Genomic DNA, 19,540 nt, shown 5'->3' with positions numbered 1-19,540 from the left:
TTCTACATTGTTTTAATTCCATGCTAATTCAAACATTCACTGTTTTGATTTCTATCCTCTCCAAATGTCCTGTCAATATAAAAGATAGGGTTATTGTGTCTGTGTCATATATACATGTGTAAGAGTGTATTTGTATGAAGTAATGTACAAATGCATACATATGTACAGGTACATACACTCCCTACCTATGAAAGACTTGTTGGACGCACCAAATATTTCCAGACACTTATTTATTACTAACAACATCTACTTGAATTAGGTTTATAAACCCACATCACCATCAGAAAGAAGAAAACAGAGGTTTCAGGTTGATTACAGTCTTTACAATTATGTAACAGAGTTTTAAACGTTTGGGCACTTTCTTAAATTATATTTAAAAGGACTTATTCAGTATGTACTCTTAATTTTTGTATGATTCCTTTAATTCAGAAAATTTTGCATTTAGTTATTATTTTTTTTATGCTAAAAATGTTTACATTTTAGTTTTAAAGAGAGAGAGCAGGGGAGGGGCAAAGAGAGGAGACAGAAGATTTCAAGCAGGCTCTGTGCTGTCAGCACAGAGCCCAATGTTAGGCTCGATCCCATGACCATGAGATCATGACCTGAGCTGAAATCAACAGCTGGTTACTTAACTGACTGAGCCACCTAGGTGTCCCCAGAAATTGCTGCATTTAAGTATGTTTAATTTATTGTATGTCATTGTATTTCAACAAATTATGAGAAAAAATCTGTTATAACCAATAAATGAATTCAGCAGGGCACAAAGTCAACATACAAAAATTGGTTGCATTTCTGTACACTAATAACAAATGACCAGAAAGAGAAATTAAGAAAACAATGCCATTTACTACTGCATCCACAAGAATAAAATATCTAAGAATAAACTTAACCAAGGAGGGAAAACACCTGTACACCGAAAAGTATACGACATTGCTGAAAGAAATTAAAGAAGACACACATAAATGAAAGGATAGGCCCTGCTCATTGATTGGAAAACTTACTACTGTTAAAATGTCCATATACCCACATTCATCTGTGGATTCGGTACAACCCCTGTCAAAATTCCAACATCACTTTTTAGAGAAATAGGACAAACACTTGTAAAATTTATATGGAATCACGAAAGACCCCTAATATCGAAGCAAACTTGAAACAGAAGGGCAAAGCTGGAGGCATCATGGTCCCTGATTTCAAACTATATTACAAAGCTATGGTAACCAAAACAGAATGATATTGGCATAAAAAACACAGATCAGTGGAATAGAATAGAGAGCCCAGAAACAAACCCACATATATATCATTAATTTGTTTACGACAAAGTAGGCAAGAATATTCAATAAGGAAAGAATAGGCTCTTCAGCAAATGGTGTTGAATAAACTGGAGAGCCTCAAGCAAAAGAACAAAACTGGACCACTGTCTTACACCACAGGCAAAAAGTAACTCAAAATGGACTGAGGACTTAAAAAGCTCCTAGAAGAAAACATATTGGTCTTGGTAATGATTTTTAGGATTTGACATCAAAAGCAAGAGAACAAAAGCAAGAATAAACAGGGTCTACATCAAACTAAAAACTTGTGCTGGCACAGGAAACCATCACAAAATGGAAAGAAAACCTCCTGAATGGCAGAGAATATTTGCAAATCATATATCTGATAAGAGGTAACTATCCCAAGTATATAAAGAACTCAATAGCAAAGAACAAACAGGGAGCCTGGCTCAGCAAGATGGCACCACCCATGCTGTTGTGTCCCTTCTCCAAGTTGCTGGATCTGGCCAGGCTCTTAAATGGCTCTTTGATACCATCAAAGTTCTATGTTCAGGAGCTGCCACAGGACAGACCTGACTGGCTGAAAGTTGGACTGACCTTGGGCACCTCCACCTCTTGTGGATCTATCTGATCAAACAACATAATAAAGATGTTTTAGAATATAAAAGAAGATGTAGGTTGGAATAAGTGATTGAAACACTAATACAATATACTCCTTATAGTGATGGCACCAGTCCTTTTGGATTCACCAACCTGTTGAGTTGTGAACACGAGAGAAAATGTTGCATGTGGATGAATATCCAATTAGCATTTGTGAATGAAGAATAATGAAGTGAAAAAATAAAAACAAAAACAAACAACCTGATTAAAAAATGGGGAGAAGATCTGAATAGAAATTTTTCCTATGAAGACATACAAATGGCCAACAGGTAGGTGAAAAGATGCTGAACATCACTAATCCTAACCTATACAGGATGCATCAGCCAGATCTATTATAGGTACATGAAAAGATGCTGAGCATCACTAATCCCCAGGGAAATAAAAATCAAAACTACAATGAGATATCAACCTCATGCCTCTTAGCATGGATAGTATCAAAAAAAAAAAACAAGAAACAAGTGTTGTTGCGACTGTGGAGAAGAGGAATCTCTCATGCACTGTTGGTGGGAATGTAAACTGGTGCAGCCACTCTGGAAAACAGTGTGGAGTTTCCTTGAAAACTTAAAAATAGAACTGCCATGTGATTGAGCAATTCTACTTCTGAGCATTTATCTGAAGAAAACAAAAACACAAATTTGAAAAGATATACACACCCCCATTTCGCTGCAGCATGGTTTACAATAGCCACGACATGGAAACAAGCTAGATGTTCATTGGTGGATGAATGGATAAAGAAATTGTGCGGTACTGGGTAATGTATGGAAGTGTCACTATACTGTATGCCTGAAAATAATATAACACTCTGTTAACTATGCTGGAATTAAAATAAGAAAGAAAATAGAATAGAAATTGTGATACACACACACACATATTTTTCAGCCATAAAAATTAGTGAAATCTTGGACAACTGATGGACCTTGAGGGTATTATGCTAAGTGAAATAAGTCAGACAGAGGAAGATAAATACCCTATGATCTCACTTACATGTGGAATCTTAAAAATAAGACAAAACCAAATCAAGCTTATGGATACACAGAACCCATTGGTAGTAGCCTGAGGTGGGTAGTATCCTGGGGAGTGGATGAAAAGGGCACAAGAGTCACAAGGTACAAATTTCTAGGTATAAAATGAATAAGTCAAGGGGATGTCATGTACAACCTGGTGACTATAGTCAACAAACTATTATATATTTGACAGTAGCTAGAAGAGGGGATCTTGAAAATGCTCATGATGAAAATAAGTTTGTAAGTAAATACTGTGATAGATGTTAACTGAGTTTATTGTGATCACTTTGCAATATATACAAATATTGAATGATTACATTGTACACCTGCAACTAATACAATGTGATGTCAATTACACTTTAACAAGATCAACAACAACAACAATGATGATGATGAGAGACAGTGCATCCATAACATTGGTGCAGGTATGAATCACAAGTATCATGGACCCAGATGTGTACTGCGGGCATTCTTAGCCTGTGGCATCATTGTCAATACATTAAGGCTTACGGGGACAATGATAAAATCAACGTTATCAGGAAGAGTGGTTAAGGAGTAAACAAGACTGATGACAGAGCCAAAGTGAAAATCGTGACTTCCTATTTTCCTCTATGGCAAAATTACATAAACGGCCTTAGATGCCAAGTGTAGTTTTATCCATCTGAATAAAACAACTCAGGATTGATTATTCCTTCAGGAAGTCTAGACAAATTGTACTTGGCATGATATATGTCATTTATGAAGTAACCGTTTTTCAGAAATCAAAGTTGTCCTGTAAAAGACACGGAAATTTTCAAATATGTCCGATCCAAAGTCAGAAAGAACTGTGGGAAGGTATGAAAATGGACCAAGGGAAAAACTTGTATGTGTCTTAGAGCAGAAAGCTTAGTAAACTGAGTTTTCTGAAATTGTATAGAGAAGCTGACTTCTAAGAAATGGAAATTTCAGGAAATACATAAGAGCAAATTCTGTGTCACAATGATCAAAGAATCATGGCTTTGACCCTGCAATCAAGGGCACTTCTTCACCAGCAGGACGATGGTCCCTTTTGTCCCTGCCATCCCGAAGGATCTCCTCAGAGCCCCCTTTATGTCTTTGTTCCTCAGGCTGTAGATGAAGGGGTTCAGCATGGGCGTGACCACCGTGTACATCACTGAGGCTGTTGCACTTGAGTGGGAGTTCTGGGTAGCAGAGGAGATAAGGTACCCTTCCAGAACCGTGCAATAAAATAAGGAGACAACTGAGAGGTGAGATGCACAGGTGGAAAATGCTTTATACTTGCCCTGAGCTGATGGGATTCTACGTAGAGAGGAAATAATCTTAGAGTAAGAGTAAAGGATCCCAGCAAGGGGACCACCGGCCAGCAACACCGTTGAAATATACATCACTGTGTCGTTCAGAAAGGTATCAGAACAGGCAAGCTGGGTCATCTGATTGAGTTCACAGAAAAAGTGAGGGATTTCTGAGTTTGTACAGAAGGACAATCGCAGCACCATTAAGCTTTGTAACAAGGAATTCAGGACACTCGTGATCCAGGACACCAGAGCCAGCAGTCCACAGAGCCGGGGGTTCATGATGACCGTGTAGTGCAGGGGGTGACAGATGGCCACGAGGCGGTCATAGGCCATCACAGCCAGGAGAAAGTTGTCCCAGCCTGCAAAGAGCGTGGAAAAATAGATCTGGCTGATGCATCCTGTATAGGTTATAATTTTAGTCTGTGTCTGTATATTTACCAACATCTTTGGGATGATGGTAGAGGTGATACAAATGTCCACAAAGGACAGGATGGAGAGAAAGAAATACATAGGCGTGTGGAGGTGGGAGGCAGAGCTGACAGCCAGGATGATGAGCAGGTTTCCAAAGACACTGATCAAGTACATGGAGAAGAAAAGTCCAAATATGAGGGGCTGTAATTCTGGTTCATTTGATAATCCCAGAAGAAAAAATTCTGAAATTTGGGTGTCATTGCCTGGTCCCATGTGGTGGTGGTGGTGGTGGTGGTGACTAGAAATCAGGGAAAAAAGATTAATGTTAGCACAACCAGACACTAGTAACAGGGCAAAAAGGCTATAAATACAATGACATGTGGGAAAACAATCAGGCATAAAAGAAAACGATGGGGTGTTTTCTTTACAGAGAGTTCAGAAAGATCTACGCACAAGGTGACATTTGAAGAGAGACCTCATTGAGAGAGACCATGTGGTTATCAGGCTTTTCCCACCTCCAGCTACAGTATTTAGGAAAGAAAGGGTATTAGTGAGGCTCTCGATATCAAGTTATCATTACCCTAAAGAAGATAGAAAAATATCCAAATTCCAATTGGTAAGATTCCTATGAACGTGTGAATGTGGCATTCTATTTTAATATGACCATTCTGTCCTGAATTTAGAGAAGTATAAAAAAGCTCAAAAGGAGACAGAGGAAAGGAAGAGGGGGCAGAGAGATCTCATAAGCCCAGGTGGTCCCTGAGAGATCGTGATGACGAGAAATCTTCCTTGGTTCTTGCTGCTTTGTAACCCTACCAATAGCCACTTGATGTCCAAGATAACTAATAAAGCAGCAAAAACCAATTTCTCTCAAAGAGAGATGAGTGATACACTGATGGTGTCAAGACACCTTTACGTATGAACATCCACTTGAAATTTGAGTAAAAGGAATAAATCCCCAATGGACAATAGGAAATATACAGCATACAAATTAGTGGGGATTTATCAAGGTGAAATGGTGACAAACTTTCCTAAGTGATATTAGATGCACAATTTTGGAATCGGTAAATGAGCTTTGAATCTTGGATCTACCACGTTGGATTCAAACGTTAGCTGTTTGAATTTGGGAAGATGACTAGTTCATTCTAAAATGTTGATATTCTCACTGAAATAGTGGGAGTACTGGTATCTGTCCTCTTAACGTGGTTGACAGATTGAGTGACTATAAATAAAAAGTTCAGCATAGATCCTTCCTGTTAGCATATGAATGGTTATTCTCTTTGTTCAGTTGTGTGTGTATGCATGCATGTGTGTGTGTGTTTGTGTGTGTGTGCATCCACATGGATTTGCATGTTTGCATGTGCACACATGTTTGATCATAATTCAAAGGCATGTCTATTGTGGACACTAAAAAAAAATGGAATCCACTGCTATAATGGGAAAAATAGTTTTAGTAGAACGCCATTGTCTGCTCATGTGGGAAAAAAGCAGTGTGAATGGAGAGTCCATTATAGGAGCCAGGTTGTCGAGAGAAAATGTAGTGAGTGTGGGTGCTGATGTTAAGTCAGACTCCAGGGAGCCCGGGCTGATGCCTCCACTTGCCTCGTCATGGTATCCACCTCGGGCCCCTGACCTGATTGTTATTAATGTACCTATTCCCTGTCTATTTGACCACGCTTGTTTTTATGTGTCCCATCAGTGGATGTGGCTGGCCCTTTCCTCACTTTCCTTGGTGGTATTCTTTCCTTTGTTATCTTGGGATAACAACAATAAAACAACAATAAAAACACTCAGATCCCGGTACAGAAAAGCAACATACTTGCCAAAAAATTTGCATATAGGAAGTAAGTAGCTAACAAAGTCTAAAATCTATTCAGCCTCCTTGGTAATAAAATAATGGCTAAAATGTTCCTTGGCATAGCCCTTCATGCGTAGTAAGTCTATTTATTTTTTTCTGTTGAATATCAATGGGAGAGTTGATACTGTGATTATATGTCTCACAACCTGCTGTCACAAGGGAGTATTTACCTTCAGGAGCGCATATCCTTCTGATAAATTCAGAACAAGCCAAATGCACCCCAAATGAAAAAAAATTGTAAAATGCTCCCACTCCACTGCTCGTATCTCCAAGCCTATAGTCCGTTTTGCTACCTCCGTAGCTATAAAACTCCTTGGATATGTTTTCATTTCACTGGAACCACTTTATACCCCTCCCCCCATTCCTTCCTCAGTCTCATCCAACTGGACTTCCACTCTCACCACTCATTGTCAACAATGATCCTTGTATTGCTGAGTCCAATGAACACTTATTTTAAAAAATCTTTTAAGTATAAAAAATAAAAAGTAAAAATACAACAAAAATGAAAAAAGGGGGCTCCTGGGTGGCTCAGTTGGTTGAGTGCCCAACTCTTGGTTTCAGTTCAGATCATCAACTCACGGTTTGTGAGTCAAGTCCTGTGGTGGGAATTTTCTCTCTCTCTCTGCCCCTCCCTGGCTCACTCTCTCTGTCTTTATCTCAAAATATATAAATAAACTTAAAAAAATTTTAAAAATAAAGTAAATTATTTTCAAATTTCGTAGTCAACCTAGTAAAGAAAAATCTCTCGGCCCTGGGACATGCTGGTTAGGCTCTCAGGTGACCTCAGGGAAAGGTCTCAGGTTCCATTCTCTCTGACGCTTTCCTGAAATACCTGCTGAGCTCTTGGACTCAAGAGTCTATAAGAAGAGCATCTCTGATTGGAGGTCTGGAATTTTCCCTGGATGGTCAATGATGGAAACCAAGGCTCTGTTCCCAGACAGGACAGCAGGAAGGAGTGAAGCATTGGTCCCCCAGCCAGACTTAGGAATCTGAGAGCAACAACCATGTCCTGTCCTGCACAAGGAGCACCATGGTTAGGACGGCAGAGGAGATATTTACAGCTCCCTGTGTCTGCTCATTAGGTGCTGTTTCCATTGTTAGTCCCACGCTGGTGCACCTTGTTTCCCTCGGGGCCACTGGTCTGGACAGAAAAGAATTTTTTTCCTACTAATTCTCTGTTCCCAGGAGACCAGATTAGAAGTCAGGTGAATCTGGCTTTTGTTATGTCTTCTCCATGCTCTTGCCACCCTTCCAGAGGTCTAACCTCCTTACACCTTACCCCAATTTTGAGTTAACATTTTTCTCCAAATCTAAGACTGAGGGACCTGCCTAAGCAGGTCTCATGGACCTCCAAAGTATTGTCTTATGGCAGAGATGACTTCCTGGTTTCTCTAGAAAATTGCTATTCTCCTCTCAATAAGAGAGAGAGGTATGTTAATGTGCAATAAGCAAATGGTACCGTGCTCTAGTGTTCATGATGTTTTTGACTAACCAATGAAGTGATTCATGCTCAATTTGTGATTCTCACAAATTGAGAGCTGCCATTTGGTGCTCCACGTAAAAGTTAGTTAATTATATATTTAGACCTTTTTATGCACCATACACTGAGCTCAGGAACCTATGGGGATCCCTTATTTCATTTTTACAAAATCCACTCTTAAAAAAATAGATTTTTTTAGTTCACATACAGTGTAATACTGGTTTCAGGAATAGAATTTGGTGATTCTTCACTTACATACAACACCCACTGCTCATCTCAAAGCGTCCTCCTTCATCCCTGTCACCCATCTAGCCCATCCCCCACTTTCTTCCCTCCTTCATCCCTCATTTGCTCTCTATAGTTAAGATTCTCTTCTGGTTTGTTTCCCTCTCTTCTCTCCCCAACCCAAATGTGGATGGAGCTAGAATGCATTATGCTGAGCAAAATAAGCCAATCAGAGAAAGACAAATACTGTATCATTTCACTCATGTGGGTTTAAAGAAAAGTCCACTCTTATTAAAGTACAGTTGTAAAATTGGGGCTCAGAAGTGTGGAATGAGCTACCCAGAGTTATGAACTAGGGCAGAAAGATCTTTGACTGGAAATCCACCAAGATATTTCCAGTTCTCAAGCGCTAGGTCAATGGCTCTCAACTAAGGGCGATTTTGCTTTCAGACAACAATTGACAAGGGAGAAATTTTTGGTTGTCGTAAGTAGGGAGGTCCCACTGGCGCCTAGTGGGTTCAGGCCAGGAATGCTGCCCCATGTCATACAATGCACAGGACGGCCCCCACCACAGAGCATTATCTAGCACAGTGTCAACAGTGGAGAAGTTGAGAGACACCACTCTAGACCAGAACTTCTCCAACATTAATGTATTTATGAATCACTTGGGGATCCTGTTCAAATCTGGACTCTGATTTGGCGGGACATGGGTGGGGCTCAGAGATCCTGTAATTGTAACCATTTCTCAGTAGGTACTGATGCCACCCATCTGGTCTGTGGACCCATCTTTGAGTAGTAAGGCTGTGGTTCAGTGTTTGAGTCAGGGGTAGGTATTTTTAGACCTTTCCTACCAAGAACTGGAGCTCTACCTCAGGTCTGAGGTTAGGTGGTCCAATGATGGACTCAGTAGGTGAGCTTGTGCATGCTCAAGTTTATACGTGTCTCTTGAGTATTTCCCTCGTGAGCTATGCTGCCTTTGGGGAGAGATGATGCCAGATAGAAGAGATGCACAGGGCAAGGTATGGGGAGAGGGTGTGGAGCTTCCATTCCTTCTCCAGGCATGCCACTCTACCTGTCTCCATGTGTTCACCAACCTGAAAGCTCTCTGAACCCTCCTTTTGGGTTTTATGGAAGCTTCATGATGTAGACACAACTGATTATATCATTGGCTATTGCTGCTTAGATTCAGTCTCCAGAGACTCTCCCATCCCTAGAGGTCAGGGGGTGGCATGTGAAGTTCATCTTCTAATCATATGATTAGTCCTCCTGGCAAGCAGCCCCTCTCCTTAGATGTTTTCCCAAAGCCACTCCATTATCCTGACAGAAGACATCTTTCTTTTAAAGTTTATTTATTTATTTTGATGGAGAGAGAGAGAGAGAGAGAGAGAGAGAGAAAACATCCTCAATCCTCATGTTAGAGGGGCAGGGGCAGAAAGGGAGAGGGCAAGGGAGAATCCCAAGCAAGCTCCACACTGTCAGAGCAGAACCCAATGTGAGGTTCCAACTCTCGAATGGTGAGATCTTGACCTGAGTCAAAATTATGAGTTAATGCTTCACTGACTGAGCCACCCAGGTGCCCCTCTGATGGAAGACGACTTTATAACTCTCATCACTATGATATTGGAAGAATTTTAGGAGCTATGGATCAGAAATGGGGATGTAGACCAGATATATATATATATATATATATATGATCAGAAATAGAATTTAATGATTCAGTACTTATATAGAACCCCAGGGCTCATCCCGGCATTGCCCTCCTTAATGCTCACCACCCATTGAGCCCATTGCATCACTCACCACCCCACCAGCAACCCTGTTTGTTCTCTGTATTTAAGACTGTCTTTAGTTTTGTCTTGCTCTCTGTTTTTATCTCATTTTTGCTTCCTTTCCCCTATGTTCACTCATTCCACATGAGTGAAGTTATATGATATTTGTCTTTCTCTGACTTATTTTGCTTAGGATAATACCCTCTAGTTCCATCCACGTTGTTGTAACTGGCAAGATTTCGTCCTTTTTGATTGACGAGTAATATTCCATTGTATATATATACCACATCTTTTTTTATCCATTCATCAGTCAGTGGGCATTTGGGCTCTTTCCATACTTTGGCTATTGTCGATAGTGCTGCTATAAACATTGGGGAGCATGTGCCCTGGCACTTTTGAACCCTTTGGATAAATGCCTAGTTGTGCAATTGCTGGGTCATAGGGTAGTTCTATTTTTAATTTTTTGAGGAATCTCCATCCTGTTTTCCAGAGGGGTTGCACCAGTTTGCATTGCCACCACCAGTGCAAAAGTATTCCTCTTTCTCTACATCGTGGCCACCAACTGTTGTTGCCTGAGTTGTTAATGTTAGCCATTCTGACAGGTGTAAGGTGGTATCTCATTGTGGTTTTTATTTGTATTTCCCTGATGATGAGTGATGTTGAGAATTTTTTTCATGTGTCTGTTAGCCATCTGGATGTTTTCTTTGGAGGAGCATCTATTCATGTCTTTTGCCCATCTCTTCACTGGATTATTTGTTTTTTGGGTGTCGAGTTTGATAAGTTCTTTATAGATTTTGGATACTAGCCCTTTATCTCGTACGTCGTTTGCAAATATCTTCTCCCATTCCATCGGTTGCCTTTTAGTTTTGTTAATTGTTTCCTTCACTGTGCAGAAGTTTTTTTTATCTTGATGGGGTCCCAATAGTTCATTTTTTCTTTTGTTTCCCTTGCCTCCAGAGACATGTCAAGTAAGAAGTCGCTGCGGCTGAGGTCAAAGAGGTTGTTGCTTGTTTTCTCCTCTATGACTGATGGCTTCCTGTCTTGTGTTTAGGTCTTTCATGCATTTTGAATTTATTAATGTGTATGGTGTAAGAAAGTGATCCAGGTTCATTCTTCTGCATGTACTGTAGAGTTTTCCCAACCCCATCTGCTGAAGAGTCTCTCTTTTTTCCAATGGATATTCTTTCCTGCTTTGTCAAAGATTAGTTGGCCATACATTTGTGGGACCATTTCTGGGTTCTCTGTTCTGTTCCATTGATCTATGTGTCTGTGTTTGTGCCAGGACCATACTGTCTTGATGATTATAGCTTTGTAATACAGCTTGAAGTCCGAAATTGTGATGCCTCCAGCTTTGATTTCCTTTTTCAGGATTGCTTTGGCTATTTGGGGTCTTTTCTGGTTCCATACAAATTTTAGAATGGTTTGTTCTAGGGACACCTGGGTGGCTTAGTTGGTTAAGCATCTGACCTCGACTCAGGTCATGATCTTGCAGTTCATGGGTTCGAGCCCCACATTAGGCTCTGTGCTGACAGCTCAGAGCCTGGAGCCTGCTTCAGATTCTGTTTCTCTCTCTCTCTCTCTCTCTCTCTCTCTCTCTCTCTCTCACACACACACACACACACACACACACACATACACACACACTGTCTCTCTTTCAAAAATAAATAAACATTAAAAAAGCATTGTTTGTTTAACTCTGTGAAGAATGCTGGTGCTATTTTGATTTGGATTGCATTGAATTTATAGATTGCTTTGGGTAGAATTGATATTTTAACAATATTTGTTCTTCCAATTCAGAGGCATGCAATTTTTTCAGGTTTTTTTTTTCTGTGCCTTATTCAATTTCTTTCATAAGCTTTCTGTAGTTTTCAGTGTATAGATTTTTTACTTCTTTGGTTAGGTTTATTCCTAGGTATTTTATGGTTTTTGGTGAAATTGTAAATGGGATCAATTCTTGATTTCTCTTTCTTCGGCTTTATTATTGGTGTATAGAAATGCAACTGATTTCTGTACATTGATTTTACGTCCTGCGACTTTGCCGAATTCATGTATCAGTTCTAGCAGTATTTGGATTTTCCACATGGAGTATCATGTCATCTGGGAAGAGTGAAAGTTTGACTTCCTCCATGCCCATCTGGATGCCTTTTATTTCTTTGTGTTGTCTGATTGCTGAGGCTAGGACTTTCAACACTATTTTGAATAACAATGATGAGAGTGGACATCTCTGTCATGTTCCTGATTTAGGGGGAAAGCTCTAAGTTTTTCCCCATTGAGGATGTTATTAGCAGGGGGTCTTTCCTGTATGGCCTTTATGATATTGAGGCATGATCCTTCTATCCCTACTTTCTTGAGGGTTTTTAACAAGAAAAATTCTGTAGTTTGTCAAATCTTTTTTTCTGCATCTATTGATAGGATTATGTTTTTTATCCTTTCTTTTATTAATGTGATGTAACACATTGATTGATTTGTGGATATTGAAGCAGCCCCGCATCCCAGGAATAAATCCCACTTGATCGTGGTGAATAATTCTTTTAATGCATAGTTGGATCTGGTTTGGTAGTATCTTGTTGAGAATTTTTTCATTGATGTTCATCATGGAAATTGGTCTCTAGTTCTCCTTTTTAGTGGGGTCTTTGTCTGATTTTGGAATTAAGGTAATGCTGGCTTCATAGAAAGAGTTTGGAAGTTTTCCTTCCATTTCTATTTCTTGGAGCAACTTCAAAGGAATAGGTGGTAACTCTTCTTTAAATGTTTCATAGAATTCCCCTGGATAGCCATCTGGCCATGGACTCTTGTTTGTTAGTATATTTGTGATTACTGATTCAGTTTCTCTACTGGTTATGGGTGTGTTCAAATTTTCTATTTTTTCCTGTTTCAGATTTGGTAGTTTATGTATTTCTAGGAATTTATCCATTTCTTCCAGATTTCCCAATTTGTTGGCATATAATTTCTCCTAATATTCTCTTATTATTGTTTGTATTTCAGCAGTATTGGTTGTGATCTCTCCTCTTTAATTCATGATTTTATTTATTTGGGTCCTTCCCTTTTTCTTTTTGATCAATCTGGTTAGGGGTTTATCCATTTTGTTAATTCTTTCAAAGAACCAGCTCCTAGTTTCATTAATCTGTTCTACTGGTATTTTGATTTCTATGTCATTGATTTCCGCTCTAATCTTTATTATTTGCCTTCTTCTTCTGGTTTTGGGCTTTATTTGCTGTTTTTTTTCTTCCCAGCTCTTTTAGGTATAAGGCTAGGTTGTGTATTTTAGACCTTTCTTCCTTCTTTAGGAAGGCCTGGATTGCTATATACTTCTCTCTTATGACTGCCTTTGCTTCATCCCAGAGATTTTGGTCTGTGGTGTTTTCATTTTCATTGACTTTCATGTACTTTTTAATTTCCTCTTTAATTTCTTGGTTAATCCATTCATTCTTCAGTAGGATGTTCTTTCATCTCCAAGTATTCACGGTCTTCCCAAAATTTTTCTTGTGGTTGATTTCGAGTTTCATAGCATTGTGGCATGAAAATATGCGATGTATGATCTGGATCTTTTTGTACTTGTTGAGGGCTGATTTGTGTCCTAGTATGTGACCTATTCAGGAGAATAGGTGTGTACTTGAGAAAAATGTGTATTCTGCTGCTCTAGAATGAAATGTTCTAAATATATCTGTTAAGTCCATCTGGTCCAGTGTGTCATTCAAAGCTATTGTTTCCTTGTTGATTTTCTGCTTACATGACCTGTCCATTGTTGTTATTGGGGTGCTGAAGTCCCCTACTATTATGGTATTCTTATCAATGAGTTTCTGTATGTTTGTGATTAATTGGTTTATATATTTGTGTGTCCACGATGGGGGCATAAATAGTTACAATCGTTAGATCTTCTAGGTGGATAGACCCCTTAATTATGGTATAATGCCTTTTTTTCAACACTTGTTACAGTCTTTATTTTAAAATCTAGTTTGTCTCATGGAAGTATTGCTGCTTCAGCTTTCTTTTGACAGTCATTGGCATCATAGATTGTTCTCCATCCCCTTACTTTCAATCTGCAGGTGTCTTTAGGTCTAAAATGGGTCATTTGTGAGCATCATAAAGAGGGATCTTGCTTTCTTATCCATTCTGATACCCTATGTCTTTTGAATGGAGCATTTAGTCCATTGACATTTAGAGTGAGTATTGAAAGATATGAATTTAGTACCATGTGTTGCCTGTAGAGTTGGTGTTTCTGGTGATGTTCTCTGGTCCTTTCTAGTCTGTGTTGTTTTTGGTCTTTTTTTGTTTTGTTTTGTCTTTCTCCAGTCAAGGAGTCCCCCTTAAAGTTTCTTTCAGGGCAGATTTAGTGGTCATAAACTCCTTTGGTTTCTGTTTTTCTGGGAAACTCTTCATCTCTCCTATTTTCAATGACAGCCTTGCTGGATAAAGAATTCTTGGCTGCATAGTTTTCCAATTCAGCACATCAAATATATCCTGCCATTCCTTTCTGGACTGCCAAATTTCTGTGCATAGGCCTGATGTGAACCTGATCAGTCTTCCCTTATAGGTTAAGGACTTTTTCCCCTTGCTGCTTTCATAATCTTTTCTTTTCTGTGTATTTTGCAAATTAGACTATGATATGCCTTGTTGATGGTCGGTTTTTGTTGAATCTAATGGGAATTCTCTAAGCCTCTTGGATTTTGATGTCTGTGTCTTTCCCCAGATGAGGTAAGTTTTCCATTATAATTTGGTCACATAAACCTTCTGTCACTTTTCTCTCTCTTCATCTTTTGGGATTCCTGTGATTCGGATGTTATTCTCTTGTAATAAGTCACTGAGTCTTGTATTGTGATCTTTTGCCTTTGTTTCCCTCTTTTTTTCTGCTTCATTATTCTCCATAATTTTATCTTCTAAATAGCTGATTCCCTCTTCTGCTTCATCCATCCTTGCCATCGTGGCATCCTTTTGAGATTACTTCTCATTATAGCTTTTAAAATTTTAGCCTGTCTAGATTTTGTTTCTTTTATCTCCACAGAAAGGGATTCTCTGGTGTCTTCTATGCTTTTTTCAACACCAACTAGTATTCTTATTGTGGTTCTAGATTGTAGTTCAGACATCTTTCTTATATCTGTATTGATTAAGTCCCTGGCTATCATTTCTTCCTATTTTTTGTTTTGGGATGAATTCCTTCATTTTTTCATTTTGGAGGTAGAAAAAAATTAAAAGATTAAAATGAAAACATTAAAAACAAAACAAAAAACCAAATAAAGAAAGTTAGATCCTAGTGTGTTTTGGTTTGCTTATTGAAATAAGCTTGATAGAATAGAGATAAGTGGGAAAGGAAGTGGAAAAAAAGGTAAGAAAAATGAAAAATTTAAAAGCATTTATGTAATAGAATAGAATAAAGAAACGGAAATAGAATAAAAAATTTAAAAAATAAAAAATAAAGTAAAAAATAATTTCCTTTCTTTATCCAAGTTGTAGTTAGAAAAGAAAGAATAAAAAAAAACAATTTAAACAAAAACAGAAACAAAGAAAATGAACAAAAAATGAACCAGCAAATAGAATGAAACCCAAATGGGGTTTCACCTAGTTTCCCCTAGAACTGAAACTAGGAAGTACTCTATAGTCTGTACACTAAGCAGGTGGAGTGACTGGGGGATGGGCTTGGAGGGTGCAGTTGGCAGAGCTTTTTGTAATGTCTTTGTTCTCCATTAGGTTGTGATGCTTGGCTTATTGTGGTGGATCCAGGTGTGAGAGATGGAAATTGTTTCCACCTGCTTCCCTAGTTTCTGTGGCAGGAACTTCGTGCTCTCATCCACCTGCGATCAAGAAGCTCTCCTTTCTCAGGCCTCTGCCCACTCCTCCTCTCTGCCCTGTCCCTGTCCAAGCTGCCTGCCTGTCAGGCAGCACCTCCCTCCAGAGTTTTGTCTCAGATGGGGTTGTGTTTCAAAACTTCACACTTTAGAGACCCTTGTGCCTTTGACCCACTCTGACTCTCTGGGGGAGGATCTCACTGAACAATGACTGGGTGCTGGTTTGTCTCACAAAATGTTCATGTGACTGTGCAGTGATAGAGTTTCAGAGATTATGGCAAATCACAACACACAGCTGGTGCCAGATGTCACTGCACTCTGGCGTCTTTGTCCCAGTACCAGCAAATGTGGCTGCTCTCCAGGTTCTGCTGGGACCTTTGCCTATGGGGAGGCTGTATGGCCTCTACCAAATGCACTCCAAGCAGGGGGATGACTTCTTCCTGTGTGTGACACCCCTTAGGCCCACTCCTGATCCTGGGGATTCATCTTGCTTCCTCACCAGAGCACCCTCAGACACTGAGCTCCAAAACTTCAGACTCTGCACTCCACTGTATACAGAATCCTGATGGTACCAAAACCCTCTCTTTTCTTTGTGTCAATAGTTCGATTGTCCATTCCCCTGAAAGTGTTTTCACTCTTTCTCTCTCTTTCTTTCCAGCTGCTTTTCTTGCACCATCCTGATATGCTGTTCTCTTCCCATTTCCCTTTTTCTCTCTGTCTTCTCCCTGCAAATGGCTCCCTACCCTCTGCAGCTTTTTTTTCCTCCCCCGGTTCACCTCTCTGCCCCACGCACTTGCTGAGTTCTGTGGCTCAAGTCATGCAGACTGTTGTGTTAATCATCGGATCCATTTCCTAGGTGTTCAAAATGGTTTCGTGCTGATTTAGCTGTGTTTCAGGGATGAGACAAGCTCAGGGTCTCCATGCTGCTCTGCCATCTTAACTCCTCTCCCCAAATATATACTTTTTATTACAAATCCTAAGACCACAGTTATAAATGTAATACTGGATGAATCCTTAATTGGATTTCTCTCATGATACTTCCACTTCTCAAACCTCAGCACCATGGTTTTCAATCAGGCATGATTTTGCCTCTGTGGATATTTGGCTGTGTCTTAAGGGATGCTGTCAAACCTCTATAACCCAAAGGACAGCACCCAGCACAAACATTTATCCAGCTCCAAATGTCAACAGTGAGTAGGTGAAAAATACGGCTCTATCTTCATTGTGTGTACAAACCACCAAAGTTTGTAGTTAAAATGCCCTGACCTGATTCATCAGGTCTCCGGGATTCCAGGGAGTTTGTCCTTCTACAAACAACCAGGTGGTGATGATATTGCATGTTCTGATCTATGGATCACAGGTAGAGAGCAAGTCTGTGCTCCTGTGTTAGAGTCGCATGTAGGTAGTTTTAGGTCTTCTCCACCAAGAATCTTCTGTGTTTGTCATTTTGAAAGAAAAATTGTTTTCTTTTAATATTTATCTTTGTTTTGAGAGAGAAGGAGAGAGAGAGAGAGAGAGAGAGAGAGAGAGAGAGAGAGAGAGAGGCTGTCATCATAGAGACAGCTGTTGGGCTTGATTTCACTAACCATGAGATCATGACCTGAGCCAAGGTCAAGAGTTGGACAGTTAACTGACTGAGCCACCCGGGTGCCCCTGAAAGAAATGTTTTTCACACAATTCTATAGGTGTTGATGAATTCTATGGTCAATCAGTGACATCAATTATTTTATATTTGAAAAAAACACTTTGTAGGCTTCCAAAGGTGTCCCAATCCAAAGAACTTTTGAAAATATTTGTTTACAGAGCAAGGGGAATGTGGCCAGTAGATGGCATAAAGCTGCTAATCACTGATCTTTATATAAAAAAGATTGGCCTGGATTATCTGGATGGAACTAGTGTAATCACAGGTGTCCTCCAAATGTGGGAGGGGGAGGAAAAAGATTTGGAATCAGAGAGACATTTTCAGACTCTACGCTGTTGGCTTTGACGTTGGAAGAAGGGCCATAAGACAAGAAATGCAGGTAGCCACTAAAAAGGGAAAAAGGAAATGGAGTGAATTCTCCTCTAGAGTGTCCAGAAGGATCACAGCCCTGCAGACCTCTTGATATTAGCCCAATGAGACCCATTTCAGGCTTCTGACCTTCCACAAACTTCGGATAAATCTTTGTGTTAAGCCACGAGTGTGATCATTTGTTTCTGCAGCAACAGGAATTGATTACAGACATTTGGAAAAATATTGCTTGTAGGAACAGAGTTTGAGCATTTCAGCTCATTCAGTGAACTTTCCCTTGGGTCAAGGCATTTGGTATGGACATCCCACATTAAATGGAAAGAGAAAACTAGTTTTAGTTTGGAGATATATTGCCTCATTCGCTGGGCAGTGATATCCCACTGCATAAATGTAAACGTGGTTTTGACTCAGAGGCCTTTGAAAATTTGAGATAGAAAACATTTCCCTATTAAAATTGAGGTCTTTCACTCTACTTTAAACTTTTGTGTCAAAATTCTACATTCTTTCTATTTTATGTTGATTCGAATGTTTATTCTTTTCATTTTTATCCCCTCCAACTTTCAGGTTTTCTTTCAACATAACAGTTGGGATTTCAATAACTCTCTGATGTCTACCCATATGTGTGTGGATACATTTATTTGACAGAAACAGTATACAAATGTACACAGACATATACATACTCAGACTCCTAACCTCGAACATTTTCTTTGGACTCGACAAAGTGCTTCTACACGTTTCATTTATTCCTGACACCACCTGCCTGAAGTTAGGGTTCATTGCCCCACATTCCCTTCAGAAATAGGGAAATTGAGGCTCAGGGTGATGAAATGTTAACAATAACATGACAAAGCAGTTAAAACTTACTGTGCATCTTTTTGAATTATACCCAAAGGGAGTCATGTAGTATATAATCTTTTTTTTTTTTTAACATTTCACCTTTTATTAAGGCGAGTGTGTGCAAATAATTTCATACAACCAGATCTCTTCATGAACTTTCAGCTTAAAACGTTTTTACAAAAAAAGTGTTTTATAAAAGTTTAAATTTTATTTGAATCCAAGTTAGTTAACATATAGGGTGATAATAATTTCAGGAGTGGAATTTAGTGATTCATCACTTATATATAACACCCAGCGCTCATCTGAACATGTGCCCTCCTTTATGCCTATCATTCATTTAGTCCACCCCCCCCACCCACCTCCCCTCCAGCAACCCTCAGTTTGTTCTCTGTATTTAAGAATCTCTTATGGTTTGCCTCCTTCTCTCTTTTTATCTTATTTTTCCTTCATTTCCCTTATGTTCATCTGTTTTGTTTCTTAAATTCTACATATGTGGAACCATAGGATATTTGTTTTCTTCTGAATTATTTTGCTTAGCATGGTACTTTCTGGTTCTGTCCACGTGTTGCAACTGGCAATATTTCATTCCTTTTGACCGCTGAGTAATAGTCAATTATATATATATATATATATATATATATATATATATATATATACACACACACACATATACACATATACACACATATATGTGTATATATATGTTTATATATATATAGCTATACATATATGTATATATATGTATACATATGTATATATATGTATATATATATACACACACACACACATACGACACATCTTTATTCATTAAACAGTTGATGGGCATTTGGGCTCTTTCCATAATTTGGCTATGGTTGATTGTACTGCTATAAACATTGGGATGCATGTGCCCCTTTTAATTAGCATTTTTGTGTCCTTTGGATAAATACCTCATAGTGC

The 19,540-nt window shown here is 39.1% G+C and overlaps 1 protein-coding gene and 1 pseudogene across 1 annotated transcript; one reads left to right on the top strand and one right to left on the bottom strand.

Annotated features, from left to right (window-relative positions):
• Nucleotides 1–1,725: 1,725 nt before the first annotated feature.
• On the top strand, nt 1,726–2,053 carry LOC109247976 (NADH dehydrogenase [ubiquinone] 1 subunit C1, mitochondrial-like; annotated as a pseudogene).
• A 1,889-nt stretch (nt 2,054–3,942) lies between these two features.
• LOC109247944 (olfactory receptor 7A17-like) lies at nt 3,943–4,812 on the bottom strand. The gene is made up of 2 exons (XM_053898222.1): nt 4,458–4,812; nt 3,943–4,172 (listed from the first exon to the last, which is right to left on the bottom strand). The coding sequence occupies exons 1-2, from the start codon at nt 4,810–4,812 to the stop codon at nt 3,943–3,945; spliced, it is 585 nt and encodes a 194-aa protein (XP_053754197.1).
• Between the last annotated feature and the right edge of the window lie 14,728 nt (nt 4,813–19,540).

The sequence above is a fragment of the Panthera pardus genome, unplaced genomic scaffold (genome assembly GCF_024362965.1).
Source record: "Panthera pardus isolate Hobbes unplaced genomic scaffold, ASM2436296v1 HiC_scaffold_8, whole genome shotgun sequence".
Lineage (NCBI taxonomy): Eukaryota > Metazoa > Chordata > Mammalia > Carnivora > Felidae > Panthera > Panthera pardus.
The sequence above is the reverse complement of the archived record's forward strand: the minus strand, read 5'-3'. Positions and strand labels throughout refer to the sequence as shown.

Bases quoted from the DNA above. Each gene is read 5' to 3' on its own strand.
- LOC109247944 (XM_053898222.1), bottom strand. From the start codon at position 4,812: ATGTACTTGATCAGTGTCTTTGGAAACCTGCTCATCATCCTGGCTGTC. The intron at 4,173-4,457 runs GTGTCCTGAATT...CTCACCTCTCAG, and splicing joins TCTGGTGTCCTGGATCACGA to TTGTCTCCTTATTTTATTGC.